General features: G+C 37.1%; 1 protein-coding gene across 1 annotated transcript in view; it reads left to right on the forward strand.

The window, feature by feature from the left end:
• The window catches only part of SPAG16 (sperm associated antigen 16), an 849807-nt gene that overhangs the window by 281410 nt on the left and 540733 nt on the right, over nt 1–27664 (forward strand). Inside the window, exon 11 of the mRNA XM_059702463.1 lies at nt 2832–2975. Within this exon, the coding sequence (XP_059558446.1) occupies nt 2832–2975 (144 nt within the window). The remainder of the gene's footprint in view (nt 1–2831; nt 2976–27664) is intronic.

Raw genomic sequence — 27664 nt, forward strand, 5'->3', positions numbered from 1 at the left:
TTATAAATACATTTTTATTGATTCCAGAGAGAAAAGGAGAGGGAGGGGAAAACATCAATGATGAGAGAGAATCATTGATCAGCAGCCTCCTCTTGCCCCTTACTGGGGATCGAGCCTGCAATCTGGGCATGTGCCCTGACTGAGAATCGAACCTTAACCTCCTGGTTCATAGGTCAGTGCTCAACTACTGAGCCATGTCATTTGGGCTCAGTCTATTTGAAAAGCACTTACTTAATAGCTATGTGCCAGCATAGTTGGAGTTGAATATATATAGCAAACAAAGCAGCCATATACCCTGCCCTCATGAGCTTTAATTCCACTTGTGAAAATTAAAAGCATTTAGTATAAGTTCTGGTGCACATTAACTTTTCAAATAATATTGGATATCATTACTATTAATTGATGATGTTGGAGGAGGAAGTCTTCAGATACCAGTACCTCATTATGGAGTTGATAACAACACTAAACTTCTGAATACGGGGAACAGTGCCAGTCCATGTGTCTGTTCTCCATCTTGATCATCCCCCCGCCCCCCAGAGTGATCTGAGTTGGGAGCTCTTAAGTGGGGATCTTGATCACCATGACCCAGTCTCTGCTGATGCTCTTGGTTAGTGACCAAATCAATAACAAGTGTTTATGGGTTAATGGATGTGAAACATGTGAAGCACTAAGTTCCTTCTGATATATGCTGGAAATATTTCTGTTCACTTAAAGAACATTTCATGAGTGAAGTAAAATACATTCTTTGCAGAATAGAATATCAGCATTTGACCGAAATTTGTGCAGAACAATTAGAAAATGAGAGATAATTTTTTTAAAAAGAGTCCATGTTAGAAAATGAATATATGAACAAAGACAGGAGAGTGGGATCAGTCTGTAAAGTTGAAGTAGGAGTAGATAGAGGAGGCCCCATAGCAGAAGAGATAAGAATCTGGAAACCACTTCCAAAACTGATGAGGCACCAATGATTTGTGTTTATTTATATTTTTCCTTAACTTCTACAAATAGCTCCCCTCACAAAAGTCATTTGAGAAACTTATCTTTCAAAGTTCGTAAAGACATCAATGATTTAGTTATCTTCACTTAAAGAGGGTAATTTATCATCTAGTCGAGTGTGCATGTGTCTGCCAGGAAAGCTGCGAGCCAACATACATCATACTCATAGCTTCAAGGATTTGGTCTGCCTTCTTATGTGTATTTGAATATAGAATTCATTTCAGCCTGACATTTTTTACCTCTCATCATATTTTTCTTCTAATTAAGTTCTATAAATGTATCCTCTACCCAGTTTGAGCTGTAATAAATTCCTTTCCTAAATTGGCCTTCTGAAAATCACAAACCAACATTATGATGAATTGCAAAATGAAAAATTTCCCTTCCACTGTGTTTATTTTGAGGAGGGAAGTACTGGAGAAAAATGAAACAGTGCTCCACTAAAAAGAAGGCCCTGCTCATAGTGGCTACATGCCTGTGATTTGAATGTTTGCAACAGTGGTTGACCCCAGCAGATTTCCCATACTGTAGAGGTCTAGTGCAAGAAAATGAATTTTCAGTTCAAAATTTTGAGGTCAAGTGGAAGGGATCGATCCATAATGAGGAAAGTTTTAATCTCATGTTAGCCCTGGAACTACCCATGTAGGTATAGACTGATATATATATATATATATATATATATATATATATATATACACATACATACATACATATACATACATACATATATATATTATTCCTAAAGTCTATATTGAAGAAGAAAGGGACAAGGCCATTCAGAGAATGCACTGTGGGAGAAATTAATGGGTAATTTTTATTTTTAAGCCATTGTTTCATTTCACTATGTAGTCAAGCAAAAGCATTATGTCTTAGATTTGAGAGGGCTATGTTGAAATCGAACAATTTGCTGCTGTTATTTAGGCTGGTATTTTAATAGGTGCTTAACATTGGGCACATTTGTTCCATTACATTGTAAGGCATAGATGAAACTCTATATAAATAAGATTAGAGCATGGCCATAGATGAAATATCAGGCATTAACCTTGTAGACTCTTGATTTTGGAATGGTTTAGCTCCAATATTTGAATAGCCAGAGTGATCATAGCCTGGTTCAAATAATTCTGCTTAATGTGTTAAGTGTTAATTTCACATACTTCTTTCTCATTTCCCCCTATGCCTTTATAGAGTGGGGAATTGCCGGATGCATCCTGAATTCATTACTGTAATTTGTGTACTGTGCATTGACTGAAACCAGTTTAAGTGGCAGATTAGCACAGAATTTGAGCTCCTTTGCTTTGTGTAGATAGTAGGCCATGAAGTTAATGTTTCATTTATAGCATTTATTAAACGACTATGATGGCGGTTATGATTTATGATCTTTTCCTGGCTAATGCCTGGTTTAAGATATGCTATAATCTGCAAAGAATTTTGATTTTCTTAATAATTACCATGGCTACAGGTCCAACTATCGTAACACTGAATTATCATTGGCATCACTTTTTCTTACTAACCGCCCCCCCCCAAAAAAAAACCCACCAGAATTATTGTTTTAAAATTAGAATTAGACATGAGCAATTACCTAAACCAAGCATCTCATTTGACACATAAGGAATCTGAGATCCAGTGAAGTTAATTAGGTTGATGGCAATCAGAAAGTGATTAGTGTTAGAGCTGTAGCCCCCCGGAGGTAGACGCTGGCTCCTCTGAACTCCAGACCAGCACCCTAGGAACTGTCCTACCTTGCTGAAGTGGAATAGCCACTGCCATTTCCTCTGTTCACAGTGTGAAAGCATTCGCTCTTATCGCCCCCTAACTCTCTCCTCTGTCTGACTGTGCAGCATCGTGATGCACCCCAGCAAGGACATCCTAATCTCCTGCAGCGAGGACCGCCTCTGGAAGGCAGTGGCGCTTCCCAAAGGCAACGTGCTTCTCACAGGAACCGGCCACAACGACTGGCTTTCCAACTGCTGCTTCCATCCCAGGTCAGTTCACACAGTCCCGGAGCCAGCCGAATCTCTCCAGGGAATGCACTTGGCTATTCTGTTTCTTCACTCTCCTGGCTTTTTAAATGGAAAGATGAATAATAGACTAAAACTGTACATGTTTCATATGTACAACTTGATGAGTTTGGAGATAGGTATATATCCTTAAAACCATCACCACAGTCTATCCTATCAATATTTATATCATCTCGGAAAGTTTGCTGCTACCCACTTTATTTATTATTATTATTATCATCACTGGAACACTTAACATAGGTTCTACCTCCTTAGCAAATTTTTAAGCACACAAGATAATAGATCTCTAAGACTTACCTTGTATAAATGAAACTTGGTACTTCAGTGATTTTGATGGCACTTTTTTTTTCTCTGCAACCTTACAACCTGAATTTAGGAAAGTGTAGATACATGCTCCTTTGGCTTTCATTATATTGACTTTATAGATTGATTGCTTTTGATATTTGGTACCTGTAAAACTTAGTCTCATGCTGATACATTTAACAGAGTACAGAGCTTCCCAGAAGAAGCATTATTGATGCTTCTTGTACTCACAAGCTCTGACAAGACACATGGCTTTCTAGAAAATAATGCATGCTAGTGTTTACTTTGCCTCAGTTTATCATGCAGGTTTTCCTTTTAGAAATAAGTTATCTACCAAAAAGGATCAGAAGATAGTGATCAACTTTGCTAAAACTTAAATGGCAATCAAAATATTAAAGAGATTAAAGTTGAACTGAAAGCATTGAGTTCTGTAGTTTTCAGAATTCATTGAATTTTTGTACTGCAAAGGCCAAGGACACAGAAGGAAAGATATTGTTAAACACATATACACATTAAAAAGCTCTGCCCACAGGTGTTTGTAGTCAACTCCCACTGCCAATTCCAAATGACTTCTCATGTTCATCATTGTTCTCAACATTTGCAAACAGTCTTGCATCCAGCCCTTTCTAACACTGTATTATTCTTGGAGACTCATAGGTTTGGTGCAATTTCTAAACCATTCCATTGGGAAATTTTGTTCTTAGGAGGACTCTTATTGATGTATTTTCATAAAACTCAATTTTTTTTTAATCTTGGTATGATCCAATATAATAAAGTGGTGCCCTAGCTGGTTTGGCTCAGTGGATAGAGCATCAGCTGCAGACTGAAGGGTCCCAGGTTTGATTCAGGTCGAGGGCACACGCCCAGGTTGTGGGCTCGAACCCCAGTAGGGGGTGTGCAGGAGGCAGCCGATCAATGATTCTCTCATCAATGATGTTTCTCTCTCGCTCCTTCTCTCTTCCTCTCTGAAATCAATAAAAAAATATTTTTTAAAAATAATAAAATGGTAATATGCAAATCGACCAAAAGGTGGAACAACTGGTCACTAAGATGCGCACTGACCACCAGGGGCAGACGCTCAATGCAGGTGCTGCCCCCTGGTGGTCAGTGCGCTCCCACAGGAGGAGCGAAGCTCAGCCACAAGCCAGGCTGATGGCTGGCGAGCTCAGCAGCCCGCCTCCGAGGAGGTGCTAAGGTTGTCAGACATCCCCTGAGGGCTCCCAGACTGCAAAAGGGTGCAGGTGAGGCTGAGGGACCGCACCCCCCCCCCCCCCCCACTTCCACTGCACGAATGTCATGGACAGGCCTCTAGTTGTTAATACAATTAGATAGAAAGAAACTGAGTTAATGAGAGGAGTAAACTATTTTTTTTTTAATTTTTGAAAATTTTCTCAAAGTCTAATTTATCTTTAGTGCTAGATGTTTGAACTTAAGTTGTGAGCATGTATGCATTCTGTACCAGTTAGGAACATAAAGCCCATCTTGTAAGCAGAGACAACCCAATTAGAAGTGTGACCTATCAGTTACGGAACTACTGGGCACAGTAGTCAGATTTCCATAATGCCCAGTTACCATGACAGCCAGTGACTCAGATATTGTCTCATTAGTTCTTGACCAGCACAGGTTCTTTTAATAGATTTTCACATTTTCCCACTCAATTACTGAAATTAAAATGGGGTAAAATACATCATTAGTCACTCATAATATGAATTTACGTTCAGTACTTTCTTTGGCAAAATTGTAGTAAAATGCAGCTTCACTGTTTGCTTTTTTCTAGTGCATGAGATAAAAATAATGGGAGAAAATACATTTAACCATAAGTGTTTTTAAGTGAGTGATATTTAATAGCAAATATTCTTTGGTAGGATCAATTAAAAGACATAAATTATTGTCAAAATAACAGTAAAATCTTTTTTTTAAATAGAGATTGATTTTTTTATTTTTCAATTAGAGTTTACATTCATTATTATTTTGTTTCAGTTTCAGTTGTACAATCTAGTGGTTAGACAATCATACGTTTTACAAAGTGATCCCCCCACTATTTCCAGTACCCACCTGACATCATAAAGAGTTATTATAATATTATAGACATGTTCCCTATGCTGTACTGTACATCCCTATGACTAATTTTTAATCCCGTCACCTTTTTCACCTAACCCTCTCCCTTCTGGCAACCTGATATCAATTCTGAGTTTATAAATCAGATCTTATTGTATAATGAATGTTTAGTATATGCAAATCAACACTGAAGATCATATATGTGTAACATATATAAAATGCATGCATATAACATGTACTTATATGATGCTTATGTCCTAAAGGTTGTTGAAATTCATGCTTTCCAAAACTTATATTTGTGTCATTTGATTTTTATTTTGGCTTAAGTAATTTAGTACAAAACAGTTTCTTTTTGAAGACAACATTTTTCCTATTTATCTACATGCTTTACCTATAATTTAAAAATAAAACAAAATAAATTTGATTCTAATATGATACTTTCATATGTAGTTGTTTCTCCAGTTAAAGAATGCCATGATAATCTCGCTTAGAGCCCATCTTTGTGATCTGCCGGATTCTGCTCCCCGGGAAGAGACCCAGAATAGACACACTCTACGTACTGACATCTGCCTAATTGCTGTGCCCTTCACAATGAAAAATAAATGTGTACGTTTTATTCTTATTTATTTTTTATTGTTGGCACTATTATAGATGTCCCTCATTTCCCCCCTCTCTAGCCACCTCCATCCACCTCTCCTGTCCCCCGCCTATGACCGTAACTTACAATTATATGTATTCTAGATTACTACAAAGTTTAAGCCACTGTTTCTCCTGCAACAATGATATAAACCAGTCTTTTTTTGGAGGTCAGTCCTACTTGATATGACTGTGGTACAGCTTGACTGACCCAAATCAGTCCTCATTGCCCTGTTTCCCTTGCCCTACCAGACATCATCAGGACATAATCAACAAATACAACACTCATAGTGATATTAATGTTGGGCAAAAGAGACCATCAGGTAAAAACTAACCTGAATCACCTGAGAATTCAGACAATATGATGTTGAAATATATAGAATGAAAGATCTTATAAATATGTACAAGAAGATGCTGACAATGCCATTGTCATCAAAGATTTCAAAGTATCTTTCTCAGTTTTTAATCTGTCAAGAAAATTATAGTGGAATTAGAGGGATTAATAAACTAGTAAGCTCTTTAATAGTATATATCTGGATATTGTACTTTATGAAGAGAGAATACAAATTATTTTAAATCAGTCATTGTTAGATTTTTTAAATGTATAAATCTTACATCAAAATTTAGCATAAGTGAATTCTTCAGAATAGCAATTACATAAACCAATATTTGCAAACAAGATTCATAAAAAAGGAAATAACATATCAATTACTAAAATATAATAAAATCTGAATTATCAAAAAGCAAATAAGTGAATATTGGTCAAAGGAGAACTATAAATAGATGTTACTTAGTTGTTAACAACCACAACCACAATACTTATCAAACTTGAGATGTAAACAAAGCTATATTCAGAGTAAAATTCATAGTTTTAAATGCTGTGTTGTTAAGCAAAAAATAAAAAATAAGTGAATTATGAATTCATATTGAAAAGTGAAACTGGTCAATGAATACAAAAAAGCAAAAGAATGAATAAATAAATTAGTATAAAAAGATATTAATCCAAATTTTGTTTTTCTGAGAGAAAAAATAATAAAACAAGGAAGTACAATAAAATAAGTAGATACTTCAAAAATTTCTCGAGAAATAAAAGTGAGCAGCATAAATATAAACCTTAGAAATTTGAAATGAGTTAAAGCCACATACACAGATACTAAAAATATATATGTTGGGATTTTTTATAGAATAATACATTTCTATAAAAACAAACATTCCCAATAATGAATCAAGATGAAGCATAAACCCTGAACAGATTAACATTGGGAAAAACTGAGTTTTTGAACTTCTACTTCCATTTCCATCTTGAACAGGTTTATGACTGAGTTTTGAAAATCTTATTTTTAAAAAATAAGTTAATTTATTTTTAAAAATATGTTTTTTATTGATCTGAGAGAGAGAGAGAGAGAGAGAGAGAGAGAAAGAGAGAGAGAGAGAGGAAGGAAGATGGGAGAAAGAAACATGGATTGTCTGTCTCCTGCACACACCCTACTAGGGATTGAGCCTGCAATGCGGGCATGTGCTGTGACTGGGAATTGAATTTATGACCTCTCAGTTCATGGGACAATGCTCAACCAACTGAGTCACACCAGCCAGGGAAATTTTTAGGTTTACTGAATGTTTGTTGGTAAATGAAAATGAAAAAGAAATTTTAGTTCCAAACTCAACAAATGTAATACACCAACCACAACTCTACTGTAGTCTCATTTCACAATCATAGATGTAAACTGTTTAAAAGAATGTAGAAAATATAACTTAGTTGTATGTTTAAAGGCAATTTACAATGATCAAGTAAAATTTGTATTTGAAAAGCATGGGATACATAAGGGATCTAATTATGAAGATATCATATTATAAAGTATATTAGAGGCCCAGTGCATGGATTCGTGCACCAGTGAGGTCCCGGGGTCTGGCCTGCACCCTCTCACAATCTGGGGCCCCTCGCTGGATGTTGGAGAGCCAGTTTCGGCCCAATCTGCACAGGCCAGGCAGAAGGACCCACCGGTACATGTAAACATGCACTGGGCCTCTATTATGCATATAAGATCTTTGGTGCCGGGAGCCGGTCCATCCTTGCTGTTTCAAGGGACCTGGCATATATGGCATACGGTTCTTAATATGTTTGCTCACCTTCTTGGCGCTGTGTTTTAACCAAGGTCACCTCTCCGAGAAAGGTTGAATCCCCAGGTAGGGATTTTCCCCTGAAGTTAGGGAGGGAATAAAACCCCTCAACTAAGTGCCAGGCGGGTAATTAATCCCTTGAACTACGAACAATCATGCTTAAACTACATAATCTTTTCTCCCTGGAATGGAGATAAGAAACGCCCTAACCTTTGTAATAGAGATTGATAGGATTGAATCAACTGGTATAAATACAGTTGTATCAAGACAGAAACACTCAGAACTTAGAACAGAACCAAGAGAGACAGAGCCTAGGCACAGAACCTACACAGAACGTTCTCTAGAGACAGAAGAACTTCGCTGGAGAGAGCATGCCGGAGGATCCTGGACAGGGACTGGCCTCGGAGCCTGGAGGCGGAGCCTGGCAAGCTGAACACTGTCTCCATGCCCTTCCTTCTTCGCCGACTCCGTCCACACCTTTGGGGACCCCTGGACCTGCTGGGGTTGGACCCCGGCACTTTGGTTAATCTCTTTCCACCTTCCCTCTCCCCACTTCCCTCTGAGATTCATCAGCCTGTTCCATGTTTCCATGCCTATGATTTCTGCTCCTACATTGAGCATCTGTCCCCTGGTGGTCACTGTGCGTCATAGTTACCAGACAGTTGGCCGGTTGCTTAGGCTTTTATATATATAGGTTAATAGGTAGACATTGCAGATTACTTTAAGATGGGGTTGTTAAGCCCCATGTTTTGATGTTGACAAGAAGAATGGATTTTGGTAGAACTGGGAATTAAGAAGATCTGGCAGGTATATGTATAATTGGGATGCCATGGAGTTAGATGGGTCAAAAGAGATATGTATGTTTACTGATTTGTATATAAGTTTGTAGATTCCTTAGTAGGATTTGTGTATCAAGACACTTTTTAGGAGTAACTTGGGTAACCCAATCACTGTAGACCTGTTGTTACGGAATATTTACCACTAGAGGGAGCTCAAACATTGGTAAGGTAAAGCAACCTGTGCCTTGGAATTTACTTGGTAGACTGATGAGCTAGCTGTTGAAAATTATTCATTAGTCACTGAATGTGATGAATGAGTGGCGCAATGCAGAAGGTGTGCATTGGCACTAACTTTGCACTGTTAAAAGAGCAAAATGTACGCGCTAAACAGAAGGGACCTTAAGCATACTCCAGTGCAAGGAATGGTACCTAAATAGCTAACACATGGAGTCAGAGTTTCAGGTTCCCTTGTTAGAAACCTAGCTTTACCTTTGCTAGTCCTGTCAGTTTTCTCATCTATGAAATGGGTATAATAATGATGATACCTACTTTGCAGATCAATTGTGAAGGCTAAATGCTATAATATATGAAAAACACAAATACTATTTATTTCCTGGCACACATATGCTCAATAAATGTTACCTACTATTATTTTTATTCATTCATAGGAATTTTGTATAGCTCAAAAGTTGCTATACAACTGGTAATCTTAAATACAATAGGCTAGGAAGGGAAAGAATCCATTTCAAGTCTGGGTTACACCAATCTTCATTAGAAGAGCACTATCCACGAAACATTAATTGGTAACATCATGCCTCCAGTTCTTAGCAAGATAAACATGGAAACAGTTATAAACTGAAAAAGAAATATAATTACGTGAAATTACATATGTTATCTATCTGTTCATAGCCCGTAAAAACATGTTTCTTTAAAAGTTATAGCAATTAACTCTTTGTATCTCATTTTTACAGAAGAAATAATTCTGCACATTTCATATATATATATATATATATATATATATATATATATATATAATTTAGATTATGTTTTCAAAGGAAAACGTAAAACATTTTGCCAGAAACTAAAAATACTTTTTAAAATAGGGTTTTTTTCTTTAGTTTTGGTCTTGGAAGAATGTAAAACATAATGATTGACCTACTTTGTGTCCAAGGCATGTTTTATTATTGGTTAGTCTATTTAGACTAGTAGTGTATCAGTCTCCAGGCTAATTTTAATAGATCAATAAAATGCTCACTACACTAACGTAATAATATGTTATTTGGTCTTTACCTATACCAATATATTTGGTCTTTACCTATGCCAATAATATATTATTTTGTCTTTACCTTTTACTATACTGCTAAATAACAGTAGCATGGTTTTGAATGTAAATGCAATGTCCATTTTTCTGATGCTTAGAGTGGCACTTTCTTCTGTGTGACTAGAGCTTATTATGTAAAGCAGCATGTATCTTCCCAAATATCTCTACGAAATGAAAGAAGTTAGAAAGAAGTTGGGATTAGTGGTTTAAACAATTTTAAAGTGCTGCATTTTTTCTCTGAGTTCACTGCCTGAGGCAGAAGTAGAGCTAACGGCATCCTGTTAAACATATAAATCACCTTTATACACTGATTTATGAATTGTGAATAAATGGACCCCTCCCAAATCCCCCATATCTCTCTTTCCTGTATGAGCTGCCTATTCATGTATTTCTATAGTGCCCCAAAACTATAGTATGAAAGCTCCTTGACAAGTATATCATTTAATTGTTTAAAAAGAACATCTTTTTATTTGCTACAAACATAGTGAGGAGTTCACATTTCAAAGCATAATGAAGAGATTGATGAACTGTTTCCCTAAGACTGTGGTGTCCTGCTGCTTCCTGAGTTTCACAGGTAGATGCTTTCATAATCTGAAAATCTCAGTAGGTTATTACCAGGGTAATGTTTAGATATACCTGTTAAATAATAATATTCTACTTTATATTTTTGAAGAGGTGTGTGTTGTGCTTCTGTTCTTAATATAGTCAGTCACTTTTAGATGAAGGGGCTGAGAATGGAAAGTAACAGCATGGTTCTTTAAATACATTTCCTGTCTGATTGTAAAAGTAATACATTATCACCATAGAGAAAAGTGTTAGGAAAATATTTTCCATCGTCTCACAGCTCAGGGAAAACTTGGAGACATTGCCCAAGGGCCCTCCTCAGGCGAATGGCAGGATTGGTTATACATCAGAAGCACCTTCTAAAGTCAGGATTCTTTTCAAGTGTGGATATGAAAAAGGAGCAGCTCTGTCATTTTGTAGAACCTCTGAGTACCTCTGTTGCTCATTGTAAAATGGAAATAACCTACTTCATAAGGTTTTCATGACAACTGCATGAGAAAAATCTATGTAAAACATTAGCAGCCATAGGCTCAGAGTAACCAGTTGCTAAGAGTAGCACTGTTGGTATTTTTTGGCAGAAGGTAGCCTAGATATGGTTAGCTCTAAAACCCATATTATCTCTAGATCTATTGGTCTAGCATGAAAAAACAATTCTGAGTAATACTGTAAGTGTGTTAATGGTAGGGTCTGTGTCTTACTCATCTTTGTGTTCTTGGGACAGAGCTGATCAATTGGAACATTATAGAGAATCAGTAAATAGTTCCTTAATTAAAATAAACAGAATTGAAGATGCTAGACCAAGAATGTGGCCACTTCCTCTCATACTCTTGGTAGTACGATGTGATCATGAACGGAATTCTAGAGACAAAATAGGGAGGTTTAGAAAATAAAGAGAGTCCAGGGAGGAGGAATGCATATGTGAAGGATAGAGGTATCTCTGGCTGAGCAATTAAAGCAATTATAAAAGCAGCCCTGACTTGAGCAGCTTGGAGGGCCATAAGGGGTCATAAAAGATCTCTAGCCACAACAACTGAGAGAGAGCTATGAAGGAGATCACAAGAAACGCCGACCTGAACATATAAGATTGATATGTGAAGGATAGAGAAATGTCAGAGGAGAAGAGGAGAGGGAGGCATACATTCGCAGAGGATAAAGAAAAGTCACAGAGTACCAGGAATAAGGAAACATACTTTCACAGAGGACAGAAAAATGCCAACAGATGCCAGAAAGAGGGAAACATATTTTCACAGGCTATAGAGGAATGTTGCAAGATAAGGGGGCAAGAAAAAAGGGGGCATCATGTGGATTTTGGACTTTGAAACAAAAGAATGGCCAATTAGGAGAGCACAGGGTCTCCTAATTGGCCATTCTTTTTGGAATGGGGAAGGGTTCCAATTAGAAGGGAGCATGAAGAGACAAAGAGCTGCAGACTTTATAAACTTGAGACAAAGGGACACCAGAAAGATTTTCAGATTTTAGATGTTTGGATTTGGATTTTTTTCCAAGTAGAGATAGAGCATTTTTTTCCCATTTTGGAGCCCCTCCCCAGGTGGTCCCTTTGGTAATCCCACTGCCCAGATGGAGTTTGTATATGCTTCCAATAAACTTCCACATTTTTTATTAAAGAAGTCTTTTTGTCCATAATTTATTCTTCATCTTCGTTGGACCAGGACCAATGAGAAGCCTGTACTCTGAACTCCACGTTTCAATTATAGAGATACTAGAGGCCCGGGGCACAGGTTCATTCACCAGTGGGGTTCCTCGGCCTCGCCTGCACCCTCTCACAATCCAGGACCCCTCAGGGGATGTCAGACTGCCAGTTTTGGCTCAATCCCCACAGCCAGGCTGAGGGACCTCACCAGTACACAAATCCATGCACTGGGCCTCTAGTATGCATATAAGATCTTTGGTTAATCTCTTCCCACCCTCCCCCATTTCCTCTGAGATGCATCAGTCTGTTTTATGTTTCTATGCCTGTGTGTTAAGTGTCTGCCCCCTGGTGCTCAGTGTGCATCATAGCTACTGGTCGAATGGTCAAAAAGTTGAAAAATTGAATAGTCGCTCAGGCTTCTATATATATATATATATATATGTATATATATATATATATACTAGAGGCCCAGTGCACAAAGTGCACAGAGTGACCAGTCATCCCAGTCTTTCTGCTGTTAGGGTCAGTTTGCATATTACCCTTTTACTATATAGGATAGAGGCCCAGTGCACTCGGGGGGTAGGAGGGGGGTCTCTCAGCCTGGCCTATGCCCTCTTGCAGTCCGGGACCCCTTGGGGGTGACCACTTGCTGGCTTAGGCTTGCTCCCCAGGGGATTGGGTCTAAGATGGCAATCAGACATCCTTCTGGCAGCCCGGCAGCCCTCAGGGGATGTCCATTTGCCAGCAGGGAGCAGACCTAAGCTGCAGTCAGACATCCTTAGCGCTGCTGAGGAGGCAGGTGAGGCTCCCACCACCACCGCTGTACTGGCAGCCGTCAGCCTGGCTTGTGGCTGAGCAGAGCTCCCCCCTGTGAGAGCACACTGACCACCAGAGGGCAGCTCCTGCATTGAGTGTCTGCCCCCTGGTGGTCAGTGTGTGTCATAGTGACCAGTCATTCCCAGTCTTTCTGCTGTTAGGGTCAGTTTGCATATTACCCTTTTACTATATAGGATAGAGGCCCGGTGCACAGGTGGGGGCCAGCTGGTTTGCCCTGAAGGGTGTCCTGGATCAGGGTGGTGGTCCCGCTTAGGTGCCTGGCCAGCCTGGATGAGGGGATGATGGCTGTTTGCAGCTGGTCGCACCTCCTTCAGGGTGGGGGTCCCCACTGGGGTGCCCGGCCAGTCTGGGTGAGGGGCTGAGGGCCGTTTTCAGGCTGACCGGCGACTGAAGCTCCCAGCCTCTCCTTTTTTTCTTTTTCTTTTTTATTCTGGGGTTTGTTTGGCTTCTATAATTGAAACTTTGTTGCCGACCTGCTCGCTCCAGCTCTGAGGCCGTGGCCGGCTGAATGCAGGTATCTGGGGTTTGTTTAGCTTCTATAATTGAAACATTGTTGCTTTTGGCGCTTAGAGCAGGCCAGGGCAGGTGGGGAACCTTGGCTTCCTCCATCACTGAAGCAAGCAAGCCTCCTGCTCGCTTCAGCTGCATGGCTGCAGCCGCCATCTTTGTTGGCAGTTAATTTGCATATCTCTCTGATTAGTCAATGGGAAGTATAGCGGTGGTATGGTTAATTACCCTTTTTGTCTTATTAGATAGGATAGATACTGTACTCACATATGTACACATACATACATACACATAATTTGCTATTACTGAGATCACTTTACCAAAGGACTCAAACCTAGTGGAAGTCTATCATTTGGCATAAAACTCCTAAAACATAAAATCCTCTCTGAATAATTTTTTAATGAGAATAAATTTTGGTCATAAGGAGAAGCACTACCAGAAGAGCAGAATAAGGACCTTCAAAAATCTCTCCTTAAAAGCAAGTATTGCTAAAATCAACTGTTTCAGAAGTCTAAACCTTAACCAACAGCTTGCATCAATCCAAAGAGCATTTATTCAAGAAAACTGCTGAAACTGAGTAAGAAGTGACGTTGTCTCATTCCCAGCTCCCCTTCCCAACTCTACAGTAGCCTTATAAACCAACTTTCTTACAGTCACTGTTATTGTGCAGACTGATATCATGGAGTAGAGAGCACAGATTTGCAGATCCTGCAAAGCCCCATTCTCAGAGAGATGGGACTATTTAAACTTTCTGGAAACTGGAAAATTCCCATTTGCAAGGCTTGTTTTTATTTGACCCATGTCAGGTCTTATTCTGTCAAAATACACTATTTGCTAGAACATTTGTAGCGAACAATTAAGAACAAGTGTTTAAAATTACAACTGCCTGAGGCAGCAATGGCAGTTGAGCAAACGAAAGGTTGGCCAAACTTCTTAAACAGAAAAGCTTAAAAAATAAATGTCCCTAGGGGATTTTAAAATACTAAGTCAGATGCATTTGGGGAGCTGTGTGAGTAGCCAAGAAAGACCTGAGGGAGTCTAATCTCTCACCTTTCGCTGACCTTGAGAAATCCTGCAAGTAGAGAGTAAAGGCTGAGGCAGAGTTGTAAGCTTCCAGGGTATTGAAAATGTGCCCCATTATGCACACAGAGCCACTTGCCACAGACCTGAAGATTTACTGGGTCAAGGCATTTAATCCTTACCTGTCTGATTTTAAGTTGACCACTGAGCTAAACAAGCAGACTTCCGTGGCCATATACAACAAAGAACAATGACTTTATTGCATTACTTTAAAACAATTACTAAAAAAAAAAAATACCAACAACAAACAGCAGCAACAACAAACCTTGGAGAGGAGGAAATCTGATTTCCAGAGTTTCCACATAATATATATTTTTTAAATGTTAAGTATTCAACAATTGCAAAATATAGGAACCATGAAAAGAAACAGGGCAATGTGCAGAACCTGCAAATATGTTTGTTTGTTTGTTTGTTTATTTATTTATTTATTATCTAATTATTTGGCTAAAACCTCTGGAACAATGTTGAATGGATGTGGCAAGGACAGACATTCTGAAGGGGGAAATGTTAAGCATGATGATAGCTGTGAGTTTTTTGTAGATGCTTTTATCAGGTTCAGGAAGTTCACTTCTAGTCCCAATTTGAGTGTGTTTATCATGAGAAGATGTTGAATATTGGTAAATGTTGCAACTATTAAAATGATCATGCAATTTTAATTCTTTATTCTATAAATATGGTTATTTATTTTTGCATTTCTGGTATAAAGACTAGGTGGTCATGGCATATAACCCTTTTAACATGTTTTCTAGTATTTTGTTGAGGATATTTGTTTGCATCTATGTTAACAAGGGATATAGATCCATAGTTTTTGTTGTTGTTATGTCTTTGTCTTATTTTGGAATCAGAGCAATACTGGCTTCACAGGGTGAATCTGGAAATGTTCCCTCTTCTTATGTTTTTGGGAAGATTTTTATGAGGGGTTAGTGCTAATTCTTCTATAAAGATTTAGCAAAACTTATCAGTGAAGAAATGAATATTTGTATACTATACCCCCCAAATAGATATTCAGTTTAATCTCTATAGTAAGAACTAAAAACTAAAATAAAAATATATCTAATATTCTACTCTAATTTTGTACCAGATTATGCCCCCTTTCATATAAGAATGCCCATTCTTGCCAACTCTGAGGTTTAGTGTTGTTGTGTGTGTATTTTTTTGAAATCTTGGATGTGTGATGAGTATGGCACTGACATTTAAAGCTACAATTGGTAGTTAAGCTGATCTTTTCTTATATATTAGCTATTTGCATTTCTCCTTTGTGAATAACTCACTTAACATATTCTATTTTTAAAATTTTATTTCTAAGAACCTTTTACTTGTTAAATATAATCATTTTTATATTATGTTATACTAGAGGCCCAGTACACAAAATTCATGCATGGGGGGGGGGGTCCCCTCAGCACAGCCTACACCCTTTCCAATCTGGGACCCCTTGGGGGATGTCTGACTGCTGGTTTAGGCCCGATCCCTCTCACAATCCTGAACTGCTGGCTCCTAATCACTCACCTGCCTGCCTACCTGGTCGCCCTCAACTGTCCCCCTCTGCTGGCCTGGTCAGCCCTAACTGCCCCCCCTGCCAGCCTGGTCACCCCCAACTTCCCCCCCGCCAGCCTAATTGCCCCCAACTGCTCCCATCTGCCAGCCTGGTCCCGCATAAGTGCCCCCCCGTGGCCTGGTTGCCTCACGCAGCCTGCTGTTCAGTTGATTGGTCATCCCTCACTAACCCTCCTGCCAGCCTGGTCATAGGCAGCCATCTTGTGAGGGCATGAGGCTTAATTTGCATATTGCCTCTTTGTGATATAGAATAAAAAAATCTCCTAGCCTTACTATCAAATAAATTTTTATGTTTTATTTGTTTGATAAATATCTTTCCTTATGATTTTTGTAGCTGTTATTCTGTTTGATATTAAATATTTCCAAAAGTTTATATAGTATTATCTAATATATAATCATTATTATTGTTCTTTTTTTGTCCTAATATAAATAAATGACTTTAACCTCATCATTTATTTATTTTCTTTTATGTTTCAGTATTTTTATTTTTTTAAATATATTTTTTATCAATTTCAAAGAGGAATGGAGAGGGAGAGATAGAAACATCAATGATTTGAATCATTGATTGGCTGCCTCCTGCATGCCCCTATTATGGATTGAGCCTGCAATCCAGGCATATGCCCTGACAGGGAACTGAACCCGTAGCCTCTTGGTTCCTGGTTTGATGCTCAACCACTGAGCCACACCCAGCTGGGTTGGTTCAGTATTTTTAAAATTTCACTGTTCACTTTTCTTTATTCTGAATGTAACAAAGGAATATAACTATTTTTATTTCCATTAAATGTAATATTATATTTTGGTTTGAATTAAACTTTGTTTTTCTTTTTTATCTTTATTGTAAAGATTTATTCAGATTTTTAAGTAACTTTATGGTTAGTTGGTAATATTTAACACTGGAATTTTTATACCAATATTTTCCTCTTCTTGAGTTTTTTTTCTTTCTTTTTCTTCAAGCATGGATCCATAATATTTCTTCATTCATGGTTGATAACACAATTTTCTCATTTTTGAATAAAAATATTGAATCTAAACTTTGTATTTAATTCAAGGCACTTTTATTCATATTATTTTAATAATTCATTTTCTGGATTCATCTTTTTATTCTCTCTTTCTGCATTACTTTTGACATGTATTTGATTTCCCAAATCTATAATATATTTATAACAACCTCATCTAATTCATCTCTTTATTCTCTCTCAGGGGCAAAGTTAAAAAATAAATAAAATTTTGTTTTACTAATTAACATTTATAAAATAACTTATTTATGTTTATAGCTCCCCAGCAGATTTTACTTTGATAATCATGTTTTTATTACTACTTGAAAGGGAGCTGTATTTATTATTCTTTTAATTGTCTGTGAACATTTGAACACCACATATGTTTCCGAAGTTGGGATTACTCTTCCAATTCCCCCGGAAAGCTGGGAATCAGCATCCTCTCCCCTCTTCTTTCTCCAGGTTCCCAATTCATAGCCATGTCTGCCATCTGCCACAGCCAGTGTTGGGCCCAAAGAGCTCTCATTGCCCCCGTATAAAATAGCTGATTTCACTTCCTTAGGCTGTCATTATATGCAGTCCTGCTGTTCTACCAGAGATCAAGATTTAATTCCAGTTGGAGTTATTGCATGGCAGGCAAATATTGTTCTCACTTACACAACATATTTAGGTCATGCATTCATATTCAACAGATTTGACAGAACACAATAGTTCATGTGTACATTTTTCGTTCAACCTGGGATTTGAGAGTGAGACAGCTTGGAAGGGATGCTCCTGGTGCAGCGGGTCCCCGAGACTTTAGCTGGCTGCTGGCACATGTTCGGGACCTGAGACACTCTGCTTACCTGGCCAAACCGAGGAGCTGCCCATGGCCTTCCTTTTATAATGAACTTCTGGATGGGTGAGCCACAGTAGTACTTGTTGACTTAGCACAGATCATTTGGACACACATATAACTGGTACTTTCAAGGTAACAAAATTCATATTCAGCATATACCAAAATTATTTATAGTTTCAAATGCCTCCTCTGAGTGGGGTTCCATCTTTATAACCCCTCTCCCCACCTCATATTTTTCCTACCTCACTTTTACTGTAACTTCATACATGCCAAGTTGTTTGATGCTGAGTTACCTTGAACCTTTTGGAAATATGATTCATCACTTTTCTAATTTTTCTCGCCTTCTTTTGTTAGTGAATACACTTCAAAGAGGGCTATTTTCTCTGATTCTTTGAAATTGTCCCCTTCTGAATCTTAGCGTCATTTCAAAGATCTTATGGTTTAAGGAAAAAACCAAGATGAAGACGAAATAGTGCAATTGGGAAGCAGCCTAAGTGTGCTGACTCCCCACTTATTTTATATGCCCTTCAAAAAGGAGCCCCCAGGCTTCCCGAACCCTCTGATATTTTCCGTCTTTTACCCTAAAGGAAGGCCTGCTTCTGAGGTTTTATGACCCATTCAAATCCAGAAGGATCTCCCCCTGGGTATCCCGCCTATATTTTAGATACGTGTTCCAGAAAAGCACACCTTGTTGCTATGACCCTTGTGTATTATGACAACTCATCTCATAAATTCCCCTCCATTCTCTAAGGAGGTATTAGTGGGGTTTCCACGCTCTTTTTTCTGAACACTTCTTAGTGCTGCTGTTCTTTTATGGAAGGGAAACTGCAAATAAGACTTCTGTGCATTCTTACAACCAATTTAGTGTGCAGTATATTTAGCAGACATTCCTTAAAATCATTGGCATTTAATGACACGTTTTCTAATTTTCAGGCCTAGAGCATGTTCCTTGTTTTCATCTTTTCCTGGTCATTCTTATAACTCTGGATAGAGGAAGTTAGAAGCCTAGGTCCAGGTCATCATCTTACTCAGAAGCCCATATTTGTTTTTAATAGATGATTATAATTGACCTTTCAGGTCATTTTTATTCTTGAGGATTTATATAAGCAAATTTTGCCCTAAGCCTATTTCTGTAGGCAAGAAGTTTCTCAGGTCAAATAGATGCTGTCAAAATAATGACTCTAGGAACTGTTAAATGTCATGAGGAACTAACATTTTGCCTCTAGTTAAACCAAAAATCATTCAACTGTATCTAAGCTCCAAAGAAATATTAGCCTGTATGACCTAACCTTGCTGATTGATGGCCTGATTAAATTCCAGAGTTACTTGGCAAGTTATTGCAGTTTTTAGGAAATTTTATTGCTTCACAAATATCAGTAGAGCTCACAGTTCTCATCTTGGAAAGGCATTGTGATATATGCAAAAGCATTCTAACTGAGAGGATGCAACACCTTGAAAGACAACACCAAGCCCTCAGGTCAAGAATTGTCATTCTGCACCGTGTGCTTTGATGTAAGTGTATGAGGGGGGCCAAATCCATTGGGCAATCTAGCTCATGGCATGGCTACTCTACGTATTTTCAACTCTCTTCAAAGAATATCGAATGCTTAGCCAGTCAATCAGGGAGAGATAAATACAGTGACAGCAGCAAGTTTTCATACTTAACTATTGTTATGGATACATAGCCAGGTAAGCAATATAAAAGTGTTAATAATATATTACATATACCATTGCTTTAATTTCATTAGCATCCTTGTCAGAGAGGATCTAACATTTTTCTTGTATAAAATTCAGTTACAGATGAAAAACAGTGACAAAAGCTAGATCTCATCATAAATTAGGGAGGATCAATTAGAAGAAAGTGAAGCTTATTGAGGTAGAACAATCATGTAGATCATTGCAAGGGTACCCTAAAAAATGAGGAAGCCCTTCTTATATCTGGATTCTTCATGGGAATTAAACCCTTGAAAAATTATTTGAGTGAACACTTTTTCAGTTCTCCAATTCTGGATGCATAGGATATATTTAATGTATTACATTCAGTGGGTACACTAGAACACTAGGATTTTTTTTCAAGAGCCCTGATTGAGAAAGTCCATTCAAGGCCCAGTGATCTATGACAGAAGAAAACAATGATTATAAAGATATATAAGGGATAGATTCAATAGGAATAGCTCTCCTATTAAAATTGGGAAAGAGTGAGAATTTAATATGGTCCCAGAATTTTAACTTGGAAAACTGGATTTCTGAGATGAAGGAATCTAGGTAAAGGAATACATTTGTGGAAAATTTCATAACTTTATTTTGTCTCCCTTGAATTTGGAATGTCTATGGGTGATTCAGGTAAAGATATTTAGTAAATGAATCTGGATCTCAGAAGAGAGATTGGAGCTAGTGTATGAGTTTTCTAAAGCCACAATAATGTTGCATAATAAACCACCTCAAATATTTTTAGCTTAATATAAGAATTATTTATTCAACTCATAATTTTATGGGTTAGCAGTAAAAATTGGGCTTGTCTAGGATAATCATCTGGTCTCAGCTGGGCTTCCATACATGTGTTTTCAGGCAAAGTCAGCCGAAGAGCTCAGCTTCTGGTGGTGTCAGCTGGCATGCTTTCAAAATCTTCCACATGTCTCATGCTCTGCATGCTTCTCACATCCCTCCCACAGGGGAGGCTGGGTGTGTTCTCTCAGAGAGGCTCAGGCACACAGACAAGCCAGCCCAACTGTGCAAGAGAACCAACAGAAGTGTGCACTTTCTCTTGACCACCAGGCTTGAACTGGAACAACATAACCTCTTTCTCATTCTATTGGCCAAATCCCAGAGTGAGAGAGGGTTACAACCATGAAATGACAGGGTCAAGGGCTTGGATACAGGAAGAAGGGGAGAATTGAAATTAGTTTTGCATTCTATTATTTCATATGGATGGGATGACCATGCATCCAGAAAAGTCTCAGGTTATCTCTGTTATCCTTATAGAACTATTAGTAACACCCCTTTCTTACTGTAAAAATTGTTCCAATTTGAGTGATAAATTATACAGGAGCCCTACATTTAGGAGGGTTTGATTAGGAGTCAGTCACCTTACTGAAACAGAATTTGTGAAGGAGGTGCCACTCAGCAGTAGCTGAGCTGAGACAGAATGGATATGAGGAAGCCAGGAGAGGAGAGATGCATAGAGGAGGTTAAATGACAAGGTTAACACCACCAAGAAGTGAAGTAAAATATGGAACAAATTTGTCTATTTCTCTTGACAACTAGAAATATTTGATGAACATAGTGAGAGGTTTCAGAAAAGTGGTTGCAGAGAATTAAAAGTTGACTCTAGTTCTTGCTCTCGCACTGATTTAACACTGAAACTTTTTATTATATTTATGGGTCTTAGATTTAAAACAAAAAGGACTGGGCTCTGAGAATTGAGGTCCTTCAGGTGCTAACAACACTCTGTGGATTTGAATACTAAAGACCAAATGTACATGAACCAAGATTACATTTCTTTCCTTTTCATCATTTTTAGCACTAAAGGAAAATGATCAGATGTGTATTCATTAGGAGTTATTCTAATTTTATTTTATTATGTCTGTAAATTCCATTTTATCTGTGTATGTGACGTCATTGATTGACACACAACTCAGTAAGACCTACTGTAGTTACATTAAGTATTTACCAGAACATTTTTTGAGACATCTGGAAATCTGTGATATCTCAGCCTGAACTGAAGCCTATTGCACATATTAAACAAGACACTTTTAAGGCTTGTCGAGTTCCTTTTGACAATTGTCCTAACTTGATGAAGCAAATAAGAACATACCAACTGCTCCAGTAGAGAGTTTACCTTAAAAAGCTTTATGGAGTTGATATTGTGTAAAAGTTTCCAACTATAAGTAGGTACAGTCTTAATGGCAGTAAATGACATTGAAATCTTTAACTAACAAAACCCTCATTTGAAATTAGGAACATAGCTTTGGTAATTTGAAGTTTCAAGGATAACTAATTGACTAACACATAAAAGGACAAAAAAATCTGACTAGTATTGACTTTGCAACAAACAAGAAAAAACTGGAAAAGATGAAACCCACAATTGTCAGGCAGTTGAATCCTTTTCTTGGCTATTGTTTAAACTTTACAAACTTATTTTGTCTGAGCTTTTACCTTGACTCATCCAATAGCTTTGGCCAAATATCCCAAGGTCAAATGCATCATAAACATTCTGCAAGGTATGTCTGGCAGAGATAAATCAATAATAAAGTATTAGATTTGATTAAAATATTTACTTTTTTCCGTCACCCTTCCACTTCCCATGCTAAATAGCTCTTTCCCTTACTAACTGATCTTTGTTATTGGCTGGCCTCATTTCTTGTCATAATGCCATATGCCTCAGAACTAATTTCTGTTTTTCCATAATTTCAACATTGGAGTTCATGCTCTGATGTTATGCCATGTGTCACTCAACTTGTTAAAAGACTTCAAAGAAATAAACTCATTTATACAAATTATTTTTATTCCAACAACTTCATAAATTCCAACCACTTCATAATTTGTACAGAAAAGAAAACATGCTTAGCAAGATAATTCTGCTAATTTTTGCTCTGCTCAACTATCTTTTCAATTATTTTGCTTATTAGAGACTTTTGGATATCATAGAAAATTCCAGAAAACTGGTTATGGTATTTATCTAGCTCCTCGGGGCCTTTACCTCAGGGTCTTTCTGCTTAGAATATTCTTCAAACTCTCCCCTTACCTTCTCCTTTATGTAATTAACTCTTGATGTGTCTCCAGGGCTAAGTGTTTTTGGTCAATTTGGTTATTATATAACCAATTATCCTAGATTAGGTAGCTCAAACAACAAACCCATATTTCTTACTGTTCTAGAGGCTTGGAAGTCCCAGGGTACAGAACTGATAGATGGGGTGTGTGGTGAGGTGGTTTGTAGGTGGCTGTTTTTCCATTGCATCCTTGTGGCGCAGAGCAGAGAAGGAGGAATGTTTTCAGTGTCCTCCTTATGAAAGCACTAAGCTCATCAAGGGGGCTCCACCTTCATGAACTGGTTACCTCCCAAAGGCCTCATCTCAAATATGTCCATTCACTTTAGGGATTATGATTTCAACATGTGAATTTGTGGAGGGGTTAGGAGGAGACACAAACATTCCGTCTATAGCACTGAGCTTTCAGAGGCACTTTATTTATTTTTTTATTGATTAAGGTGTTACAAATGTGTGGTTATCCACCCATTGCCCTCCCCATCCCCCAATCCTGCCCTCACCCTCACCCTCTGTTGTCTGCGTCCATGTCCATTGGTTATGCTTACTCTCTTGGTTAATCTCTCCCCCTTACCCCCACCCTTCCCTACCTTCTCTCTGAGGCACTTTTAAAGGCATCTTTCCCTGATTCTTCAAGACTAGGAAAATTTCCCAGATGTACTTTTACACCTACCGTCTTCTTATCAGCATTCATCACAGAAAAGATTGTTTTTTTTTTAAGAATACCTGCTCTCTTGACTGGATTGAGAATTCTGGATTGAGAACTCTGGGAGCAATAGTGTTTATGTCTGTATTCCCAACAGCTTGTGGCACTGAAAAATATTTGGTATCATGCTAAGGCTCTACTTGATATTTTAAGACTTTGTGACCTCATTGATGGATTATGGCGCAAACTGCCTTACTTTTCTGCCTGCCTCTCTCAAGTCCATGTTCAGAACTGACTGAGTTGCCATTCTCAAAACACATTTTATCACATTATGTTCCAGTGCAACCATTCTATAACCATGATATTTATGATATTCAAGGCCCTTCATAACATATGTATATTTTTTTCAGAGATCAATCAGATCTATTACTATCATCATGGACTAAGAATCTGAAATCCCCAGATGGAAGCCAGTATTCTCAAGTGACAGACTATAATGCTTTAGCATATTGTTAGTTTTTTCTCTATATATTGTGATATTCTTGAGAGAAAGGAAAGCTGGTATCCTATTTACATTGCATTTTTGATGGCTAACACAGTAAATTGAATTGATACCCTCTGATGAACTCTGTATTTTGAAGGACCAGCATGACTATTTAAAGGCACATATAAATATTTCTTTTAATATTCAGATATTATGTAAGGCTTAAAATCTCTTACTGCAATGCATCCCATACTTGAGAATTTCCACTCTTAATATATAAACAGAATTATCTTGTTAAAGAACAAACACCACCAACTGGGCTAAAACTAATCCTTTTGGACTAAATCTTAGGGATTTTAACTTAAATAAGTCAATTAGTTTGAATGTGCTGATGGAGACTTGGGAAAGGTTTTTCTGTAAAGTGATTAATGTAAGACAGTATGAATAAAACAGTTATATCAAGTTTATTGTAACTTGTCTGGAAAAAGTGTATGTGAGCAGGAAAAAAAGTCTTTTTCATGGGAATAGTGAGAACAAATGTAAGCATTTTCTGGAAGCTGTATATATAAGGATGTATTGCTTCCACATGTTAGATATTAAAACAACCTAACACTTTTTGTGTAATTTCATGATCACCAAATGATATTTTAACCATACATTGGTTTCCATTTCAGAATCTTAAGGTTCGGTAAGCAAAGGTAAGGATTTGAGTATCCCACTAGCGAACTCCAGCTATGTTTCTTACTAAGAATTGCCATTGTCTTGTGAATTTGTTTAGAATGAATCATCCTTTTCTGCCTTTTCTCTCCTTGGTCCACCATAATGTCTTCCCCACCCAATGTCTAACAAAGGATGCTTCACTGAGAAGCTGCTGAGTAGCCTATCAGACTCTCTCTCACTTTACATATTTTCCTTTTCAGTAGACACCACAAATCCATGCTTGTGAGAGAGTTAGCATGCGCCTGAACTTAAAATCTTTAAACCTTTAAATTAACTATCAAATTTTAATATTTAACTTTTTAAGCATCCATTTTTCTGTCTTATATAAATTTTCTGATCAATTGATACCAAGCTGGAAGAAAGGTTCTTTGACTTATCTTGAGGTGTATTTCTCTGAAACATGAGTAAAACATGGGGATTCCCCGGTCAGTTAAGCTGTGGGAAATGCAGACTTCTTTGAGAAGATCATCTTGTGCTTTCCCAAGTCCTACCATTTTGTGTATCTGTCCACAACATCTTCCACTACGTAAACTCAGAATGACCTATGACTTTTGTTTTTCATGGCAGTTGTTTAAGAACACTTTTATTTTCTGTCAAAGCTCCTGTTGAGAATGCTGTTTTTGAACAAACTCTTCTCCATATATTTAGATGTCTTCAAGCCAGTTATTTACATTTTAGTATCGCAGTTAGGTATTTATTTCTGTGATATTAATGGAAATATATTTTCTGTTGCCTTAGGAATTATATTTACTAGCATACTATTGATTTGGTCTTCAGTTACATGATAGAGTTTTCAGATACTTAGGACTATCCTCAATTTGACCATTTATGTATGCTTTTGAGAGCTATTAAGTGATTGGCACAATAGAAAAATTAAATTAGATTTAAAATAGTTCTAAAATTTCACTCAACTGAGGCTATTCTTTGATGACTGACTGTGCAAGAGAATTCTTAATCATAGTTTTTAGACATATAAATGTTTGAAGCCTATTTTATATTATGCACAGTATATATTTTATAATTTTTTACTCATAGTTCTTATTTAAAACATATTCACAATAAATATAAATTAAATAATGAATATATGAATGCATCTATGTATATATAAATTATTATTAGCTTTTTTTCTAAATTATGCAAAAAGAAGTTTTGCTCTGAATTCTATATTAGGGAAATATTTCCTTTCAGGCAAACATTTTAAGATGGATTCAAATAAACTAAAATATCTAAAAATTAAATAAATTATATTTAAAGAAAGGCTATGGGTGAGAGTCAGGCAAGAGAGAGAATTGCTGAGACTATAGCCAATTCATTCCTAATGATTCTGGTGAGAGGCTAGCTAGTTAAGATTATGAAATCAGATTTGGAGGAAAATATTTTCTTCCCTAACTCTTACAAAAGGAAAATATATTCTTGAATGTACAGAACAAAATTGAAACCACTTCATTGTATTAAAATACTATTTATATGAATGACCTATGATTAAATATAATACTATATTTCCGCTTTAACGTTAATTCTTTACTAAAATTAAAGCACCATAAAATATTTATAAAGAACTATTAAGGTGTTTAAAGAACCCATACCTTAACTGTAATTTTCATTATAATTTTTCCAAGCTATATTTCCAATTCTTGAACAATTTTGCAGTTTAATTACAATGTCAAGACATTGAACTGTGCAAAGATAAACCATTTGCTTCCAAAATATAAATTAAAATTACCTCTAAAAATAAATGAAACATTTTAACTTTATGTATATAGCAACAACTTAAAACACCTCTATATAGAACATATCATTATAAAAGATACCTAACCTCCCAGGTAAACTATTTACTCTGCAAATTTTATCACTCTGAAGAAACCTCGGAAGAATTATTCAGATGTGTAGTTATTATATTAAACTACCAAGGAAAACTTGTATTTATGGTTATGTTATTTCCTTGAGCAGTGAAATAGATATTTTTCCCTCTAAGTATCTTTCAGGGTAAGGAAGAGTAGTGCTGTGAAAAAATGTAGTCTCATAAAATATAACTTTTTTTTGGAACATTTAACATCTACTTAGGTGAAGTACTCCCCAATCCCGAAAGTTTGAGAAAAATAATGATATAGAAACCCTTTCATGGCAAACTTCTAATCTGTGAAATATCTAGACTTTGTACCCAAAGATAAAATTTCATGCTTATAAAGTATTTCATATCATCTGAATATAAAAACATTAAAAATCCCTACACTATTATTTGAAAAAGGAATTTGTCATGGAGTCATGTTATAGTGTGATAGGTAGTATATGCAGATGAAATTACTGTAATATGCTGTGAGATCATTAAGTAATTTTCTTTGTAATTATCTTCCTGAAAGTAGCGTAATTTGAGTTCAAGTTCAGCAGACCAACATCAGCCATAATTTAACATGCTTCAAGCCACTTAAGCAGTTTTAAGCCTTATAAATATTGGCAAGTTTAGTGAGAGGGACACTTTTTAGAAAATCTCTAAACTAATGACTTCAATGGCATTGTTAAATATTCATAGGGAAACCCTGAATACAGAAATGTGAATTTTTATTTTATCTTCACCTGAGGATATATGTGTGTGTGTGTGTGTTTAAAATTATTTTAAAGAGAGAGAAAGGGAGAGAGAGAAACATTGATGTGAGAGAGGAACATGCGTGGGGTGCCTCCTGTAGGCACCCTGACTATTGAGCAAACCCACAACATAGGTATGGGCCCTGAATGGGAATCAAATCCACTAAACTTTTAGTGTATGGGATGATGCTCCAACCAACTGAGCACCTGGCCAGG

This window comes from Myotis daubentonii, chromosome 7 (genome assembly GCF_963259705.1).
Source record: "Myotis daubentonii chromosome 7, mMyoDau2.1, whole genome shotgun sequence".
Taxonomy (NCBI): Eukaryota; Metazoa; Chordata; class Mammalia; order Chiroptera; family Vespertilionidae; genus Myotis; species Myotis daubentonii.